Source organism: Petromyzon marinus, chromosome 79, assembly GCF_048934315.1.
Source record: "Petromyzon marinus isolate PM22_M1 ecotype Great Lakes invasive population chromosome 79, UKy_Petmar_22M1.pri1.0, whole genome shotgun sequence".
Lineage (NCBI taxonomy): Eukaryota > Metazoa > Chordata > Hyperoartia > Petromyzontiformes > Petromyzontidae > Petromyzon > Petromyzon marinus.
Genome location: NC_133745.1, coordinates 24,140,931 through 24,149,065, shown reverse-complemented (window position 1 = coordinate 24,149,065; position 8,135 = coordinate 24,140,931). Strand labels below are relative to the sequence as shown.

Below are 8,135 nucleotides of genomic sequence, written 5' to 3'. Positions count from 1 at the left end.
AACACCACCACCACCTCTCCCGTGCCTACAAACACAAACACCACCACCTCTCCCGTGCCTACAACCACAAACACCACCACCACCTCTCCCGTGCCTACAACCACAAACACCACCACCACCACCTCCTGCTGCTGCTGCTGTCGCGGTCTCCGCGTGGCGCCGCGGGTCCAGGGGGAGGCCTCGCGGCCCAAGAGCGGCGCCACGGCTCCCCCCCTCCCGCTCCTGGCCCCTCCCCCTCGTCCCTCCTGGCCCCTCCCCCTCGTCCTTCCTGGCCCCTCCCCCTCCTGGCCCCTCCCCCTCGTCAATCCTCCTCCCGTTCGCGACGTGGAGTGAACTCAGCCCCGCCCCCCCCGCCCCCACCGCCCCCCCCCCCCTGCGCGGCCCCGCTGCCCATTACAAGAATGGCGGGAAGCGGTCGCGGGGCCTACCGCGCGCCGCCTCTCGCGTGATTGGCTCGCTTCGCGTCACGTGGGGAAGGCGGAAGAAGAGTATGGGGGAGGAGCTGCGCGGTAAGGGGCGGGGCCGTGGAGTCACGTGGTGGGCAATGATTGCCAATAAGTGGGCAGGGATGGCTGTACGTCACATCCGGTGATATAGGACACGCCCCTTCGTGACGTGCTTCACACTTCCTTCCGTCCCGCGTGCCGTCAACACGAGCTCAGCATGGCGCTGTTGACCGTTGGCGTTCCGCTGTTGGCCATGCTTGGGATGGAGATCTTCATTTATCTTCGTTTTAAGCTTTCCATCTCATACTTTTACCGCGAGACCACGACGCTGCAAACGGAGAGGATGGGCCTGCAGAATGTGGAGCTCTGTCAGAAGAACAAGACCATGGAAGTGGAGAAAGATGGTAAGCTACCATTTTCTTTGGTTCTTTCGGTAAAGTCACGTAGAATGAGAATACAATAATAAATTGATAAAATAAAATAACACAATAATATTCTCACGACGTTTCGGCCACAATACAAGCGGCCTTCATCAGGTGAAGGGGACGAGACTGTCTGGAGGACAGCGCTGGAGTGAGAAAGCCACGCTGAGATCGCGATCTTTAAGCTGTGTGAGAAGAAACAAAGCGCCTTGACAAAGGAATTAACATAATTTAGCATTGAAATGGCTGAGTGATTAGCTTGTGACTGGTCACAGAAAAGGCTATGTTAAAGTTAAAGCATACACATCCGCAAAGGCACCCCTTGACAAAGGAATTAGCGTAGAATTTAGCATTGAAATAGCTGAGTGATTAGCTTGTAACTGGTCACAGAAATAGCTATGTTAAAGTCAGAGCATATACATTCACCGAGTCACCTAGTACAAATCAAACAGGAGAATTTAGCATTGAAATAACTAGGCGAATTTAGCATTGATATAACTGAGTGATTAGCTTGTGACTGGTCACAGAAATGGCTATGTTGAAGTTAAGGCCTACACATCTGAGCTATTCACAGTAACTGGGTATACAATATATAATGAACACTATATACTGAACCAATAAAAAACACAAAAATTTAAATTACCTCAATGTTATCAATAAACTCTATATTCTCCAATCAGCTAAGCTACCAACAATAAGTCGTTATATATCACAATGCTATATGGCGAAAAATGGGTGGATTCTTACCCTCAACTTTAGCACCACGGATAGCTACGGGTCCCGTTCAGACGGACGAGTTCATCGATGGTCGGAACAGAGGAGGGGGAGAGAGACAGCTGCGAGGCGCTGTTATACTCCATGTTGTAAACCATACCAGTTGAGGGTAAGAATCCACCCATTTTTCGCCATATAGCATTGTGATATATAACGACTTATTGTTGGTAGCTTAGCTGATTGGAGAATATAGAGTTTATTGATAACATTGAGGTAATTTATATTTTAGTATTTTTTTTGGTTCATGATATAGTATTCATTATATATTGTATTGTATACCCAGTTACAGTGAATAGCTCAGATGTGTAGGCCTTAACTTCAACAGCCATTTCTGTGACCAGTCACAAGCTAATCACTCAGTTATTTCAATGCTAAATTCGCCTAGTTCAATGCTAAATTCTCCTGTTTGATTTGTACTAGGTGCCTCGGTGAATGTATATGCTCTGACTTTAACATAGCTATTTCTGTGACCAGTTACAAGCTAATCATTCAGCTATTTCAATGCTAAATTCTATGCTAATTCCTTTGTCAAGGAGTGCCTCTGCGGATGTGTATACTTTAACTTAGCTATTTCAATGCTAAATTCTATGCTAATTCCTTTGTCAAGGGGTGCCTTTGCGGATGTGTATGCTTTAACTTTAATATAGCCTTTTCTGTGACCAGTCACAAGCTAATCACTCAGCCATTTCAATGCTAAATTAAATGCTAATTCCTTTGTCAGGCGCTTTGTTTCTTCTCACACAGCTTAAAGGTCGTGATCTCAGCGTGGCTTTCTCACTCCAGCGCTGTCCTCCAGACAGTCTCGTCCCCTTCACCTGATGAAGGCCGCTTGTGTTGTGGCCGAAACGTCGTGAGAATATTATTGTGTTATTTTATTTTATCAATTTATTATTTTATTCTCATTCTACGTGACTTTACCGAAAGAACCAAAGAAGATGAATCCTTGCAGTCACGAAAACTTTAAATCGAAATTTAAGCTACCATTCTTAGATGTTCTGTTTGAGAGGAGACCTGATGGCTCATTGGGGCATTCTGTCTACAGGAAACCCACCCACACAGATTCCTACTTGAAACCTGATTCCCACCACCACCCAGCCCAAAAGAATTATCTCATCAAAACTTCATACCATAGGGCTCATTGCATTTCGGACCAACACCACCTGACCAGTGAATTAAAACATGTACACCTGGCCCTCAAAAGGAATGGTTACTCTGACCGTACCATCCGCCAAGCTGTTTCTCCCTCCATACAGAAACAACCACTTGATACTCCGGCCAAAACCATCACACTACCATATATAGCAGGCGTTACTAAAAAGATTTCAAAAATTCTAAACAAACACAAGATCCAGGTCCGGTTCAATACAGTACACAAAATTCGTGATCTGATCCCATCCGTGAAGGATGGCATTCCTGACTTACAGTACCCCGGGGTTTACAAATTGAGTTGTACCTGCGGTGATTGCTATATCGGGGAGACAAAGCGACATGTCTCTGACCGAATTCGCGAGCACAAATCAGATTTGAAACACAGCAAAACGAATTCTTTGCTGATCACTGTTACAACCATGTGGGTGATCACGATATAATTTTCTCCGATACCAAGGTTCTTTGCAAACCCACGGGTTTTTATCAGAGATTTGTTCACGAGGCAATTCAGATCTACAAACACAGACACAATTTCAACCGAGAAGTTGGTTTCAAATTAAGCAACCATTGGAAAGATGTTCTAAATCGAACTAAACATAAACTCATTTCTGTGGTACAGTATATTTTCAAGTAGTGGTACCCCAAACTTTCGCAGCTCTCAGCTCCCCCCCCCTCCCGCTCCTGGCCCCTCCCCCTCGTCCCTCCTGGCCCCTCCCCCTCGTCCCTCCTGGCCCCTCCCCCTCGTCCCTCCTCCCGACTCGCGACGTGGAGTGAACTCGCCCCCGCGCCCCGCGCCCCACCCTGAGCGGCCCCGCCGCCCATTGCAAGAATGGCGGGAAGCGGACGCGGGGCCGACCGCGCGCCGCCTCTCGCGTGATTGGCTCGCGTCACGTGGGGAAGGCGGAAGAAGAGTATGGGGGAGGAGCTGTGTGGTTAGGGGCAGGGCCGTGGAGTCACGTGGTGGGCAATGATTGACAATAAGTGGGCAGAGATGGCTGTTACGTCATAGTGTACGTCACATCCGGTAATGACGTCACGATAAATAACACGCCCCTTCGTGACGTGTCTCACACTTGCTTCTGTCCCGCGTGCCGTCAACTCGAACTGAGCATGGTGCTGCTGATCGTTGGCGTTCTGGTCTTGGCCATGCTTGGGATGGGGATCTTCATATATCTTCTTTTTACGCTTTCCATTTCAGACTTTGACCATGAGACCACGACGCTGTCTACGGAGAGGATGGGCCTGCAGAATGTGGAGCTCTGTCAGAAGAGCAAGATGCTCCGTCTGGAGCTACAGCATCAGCTGGAGGAGTTCATGGAGAACCGAGAGACTCTCCAGAGAGAGATCAGGAGCCTGGTTCAACAGCTTAAAGAGCGCCAGTTGGAGCTGGAGCCCACGAGAGTGCCTTGCAGGGAGAGCAAGTCTCTGCATGCGGATTTTCTCCGAGACTGCAATGCAGCACAGCGGCAAATGTCGCTGCGCTGTGAAAACGAAGATCTCCGGAGGTCGCTGCACGCCCACCTGAGGAAGTTGAACTTCCTGAATCCGCAGAGAGGGCAGGAACAGTTTAGGCTGCGCGGGAAGCTGGTGCGTCACGAGGACATGTGGCATGGGGAAAAGAGGCTGCAAGAAGAGAACCTGCATCTCCGTAGCCAGCTGAAAGAGCTAATATGGACCGTGTCTCAAATGTACAATGATGCCACCACCACCGACGCCACTTCCACCGCCGCTGCCACAGCTTCCACCACCGCAACCGTTTCCACCACCACTTCTGCCACCACCACCAAGCCCAAGAAGATGAAGAGATTTAGCCATTGGTTCCGAAAATTGCTGAAGCGCAAGTCGGCCATTTAAAAATATTGGGGAAATTGTGAAAATGACACCACCCTAATTAAAACATTACTCAGAAAGACAAACATACCCCATAGAACATCAACAAAGTCATATATAAGACAAAATATCGTACATTTGCATGCAACACTCTAATAAATACTGTATTGTGAGCAAAACATAAAGTTACTTAAATGGAAAAAAAATCTGTTATTGTCACTTACCTTTAGTCCGGATGCCGGTCTGCTTGTCGGGAGGGGGCGTAATGACTCCTTGCACACACGGGGGCGGTGGGAGGGGGGTGAACGTCCATACACACACACAACAGCGACAATCATCCGCTGTATAGCCTTACCAGAATGTTGGGGCAAGCGCCTATGAAGCTCTGAATGGCACACGGGGTGAATGGCCAGCACCCTGCCCGGCTGCCTCTCTTTATCTCTCCATACACGAGACTCACAGGCGTACATGTGTCCGTGCACACACGCACAACAACAACGCAACAACCGTCGTTCACCCCTAAGTGGCGGTGACATCACCACAGCACTTGTGCCATGCTCGGTGCATTTTGAGGCCACGTGAAGTGTCGAAGGCTGGCTGGCAGGAGGTCATGTAATAGACGCAGGTGCCATGGATTGACTTAGGAAGATGATGGGCAGATGCAACAGCCGTGCTCCCCACTGTGCCAACTTTATTTGTGTCAGTTGTTTGGCGCTCTGCTCGTTGTTTTGAGCCTCGCTCCTCTGCCCTATGCTGTTGCTGGAGGGCAACTGCCTCCACTTCCCCAGCAGCACCTTTCATGAACCTCCTCCACAGAAGCCGATCATGACACTGCTGATACCAGTCATCAATAAGTCCAATCAGCTCCACATCCTTCTGCACCACATCAGTCCATCTCTTCTCTATTCTGTACCACGCCCATTTAGCACCATCTATCCAGCCAAATTGAAGCTGCTTGGGGATGCCGTGACTGCATACGGACTGCATGACACAACGCAGCCTCGCTTGCTGGAGGAGCCCACAGATGGGCATTTGTCCAGATATTCTAGGAATCTGTGAGCTTACAAAGTCCAGTCTGGTTAAACCCTGAATAGATCGTGGGCAAGCTAACCTTAATGTTCCTTTCGAGAGAGATAAAGGAGAGTATAACTGTGGCCGAGAAGACATGAAGATTTTTATGGAGTGACATGCCAGGTAGCTTCCACACTGTGTTGAGCAGCTGATGAAAATATAATGCTGCTCGAATTATTTTAAATGAGACCGGCTCCCAAAACGGAGTTGATCATCAGCACACTGCCCACTCCACTCTCTCCTCAGGTGCCCCAAATACATGAGGAATTGAGGAAGGGAGCATTTTTATGATGTAAAATACCCAGGGAGGTGATTTGTTTTCGTGGGGCTGATGGTAACGGCCCATATTTTAGTAGCATGCTTCATGTTTAGCTGTAGTGTCTCCAACTTCTCCTCAGAGTGGGCAGTAATCACCAGATCATCCGCATTCATAATATGGTTTAACAATAGAGAGCCATACCATGACCGGCTCAGGCATCGATCAGCCTCCCATTATATCTATACCAGATAAATTCTACTGGTACATCCATGGAAATCGTCTCAAACTACGTAGTCAAAGAAAATGTTCAGTCGTGTAGGGGCCAGAGGACATCCATGTCGCACATTACTCACACATTCTATCATCCCTTAGCTCCATTACGTCGATTTCCCATGAAACAGCAGTTGTCTTTATATTGTTTATATATGCTTTATCGAAAGAAGAAAATAGTATATTTGCTTTAATTACTGTAACTCTGTGTTTTATTTAGCTTTGGTAATTTGGGTGATCCAGGTCTCTCTTGCAAATGAGACTCATCATGGTCGCTTTAGTTCTCGCCTTGCTCAACTCAATAAACTGGTACTCACTCACTCCATTATGAACTCACCCACTTCCTTAAATCTATGACTCACGTAAATACTCCCTCTCTCTCCTCATGAGTCATATATTTACCTGATCACACAATCACCCGATCATTCACTGTGTCAACCTCACTCACGCACTTTTTCATGCTCTCAAGAATGACCCACCCATTCTATCACTACATTAATCACCATCCCCTTCCCTCATTGACCCACTGGTAAAATTAAAATACTCGACAGCAACAACACGTGAGATTGTACTCAGGCTTACACTCACATGTGTAAAGAAGCTCCTTTGCAGGTTCCATTTGATAGATGATTTATTTCACGATAACGTATTTACAACGCAAGAGTACGACTCACACGAACCTTCCCCCGTACAGTAACCTGTACCTGTTTCAACCCATCTCCACTGCCCCCACTATAAACTTTGCCATCCAAGAGAAGTGAAGTAGAAGACAATAGAGTCTGCTGAGAGAATCTACCGGGGAAAACTGCTGGAAGTTACCAGGGCGTGGCCGTGCGGGTATATAAGGGGGAGCATGGCCCACAAATGGGGTGATGCCTTGGGGACTGAAGAACAACTGCAGGTGGACGACATCGGGGCCGACTGTTGGAAACCAACATGGTGGAAACCATCAAGAAAGACTGTTCGAGATTAACCTACTCTATTATAAACCACCGGGACTGCAGATAGTCATAGCCTTGTGCAACGTGTGAGTCGTACTCTCACCTTGTAAATATGTTATCGTCGGGAATAAATCATCTAGAAAATGAAACCTGCGAAGGAGCTTCTTTACACATGTAAGAATGCAGGATGTGCTTTATCAGCAGGCCGTTGTTTTTGTCTACAACAGACCTACACTCAAAAAAATGATAATTGGTAGTTGTTGGTCCAAAGAATGTAATTATGTTTAAATTAAATATTGCTCTAACGTGTGTGCATTAAAATTAAAACAGTTGTGTTGACTAAATTAGAAAAAAGTGATATTTCCCATTTACACAGCTCACTTGTGTTAAATGAATGAAATTCAGTTGTGTTGCTTCTGCAGTACCGCACTTTGGTCAGCATGTGGAGCGATATCTGCGCATGCGCAGATGGAAAGCACATCCAACGATCAACTTTGATCCTTCAGCTCACTCAAATTCCCTCATCGCCATTTTGTGCAGTCAAATGCAACATTTCACAATCAACGTTTTGTCTTTGTGGACACAGAGGTGAGGTATTTTACTTTTATGCATTTATATAGGCTAGAGGCTGTCAGTAGATGGTTTATCGCGGATATCGTGTTTTGTATGGTATTTTAATGAAGTTGCCGCATTCGTGTGGTTTTCGCATTTTTGTTAGTTAGGCATGTAACGTTACATTCGTGTGTTTCGATCTTATATACTATATACTTGTTGAACTTTGATGTGAATTTCCCCACACAAAGACACAAATTACTTATTAAATTGCTAGTTAATAAGAGTTTCTCCACTTATGTGTTAACGGATTGGTGTGTGTGATGTTACTGTATAAAGCAAAGCACTTTTTCACATTTTAGTAATGTAAGTTTTAATAACTGTCTCAAATAATGGTGTTGAGCATTTTTATTTAATGTAA

The 8,135-nt window shown here is 46.7% G+C and overlaps 1 protein-coding gene across 1 annotated transcript; it reads left to right on the top strand.

The window, feature by feature from the left end:
- Positions 1-614: 614 nt before the first annotated feature.
- LOC142907486 (uncharacterized) lies at positions 615-7,311 on the top strand. The gene is made up of 2 exons (XM_076057058.1): positions 615-850; positions 3,990-7,311. The coding sequence occupies exons 1-2, from the start codon at positions 664-666 to the stop codon at positions 4,643-4,645; spliced, it is 843 nt and encodes a 280-aa protein (XP_075913173.1). The 5' UTR covers positions 615-663; the 3' UTR covers positions 4,646-7,311.
- Positions 7,312-8,135: the final 824 nt, after the last annotated feature.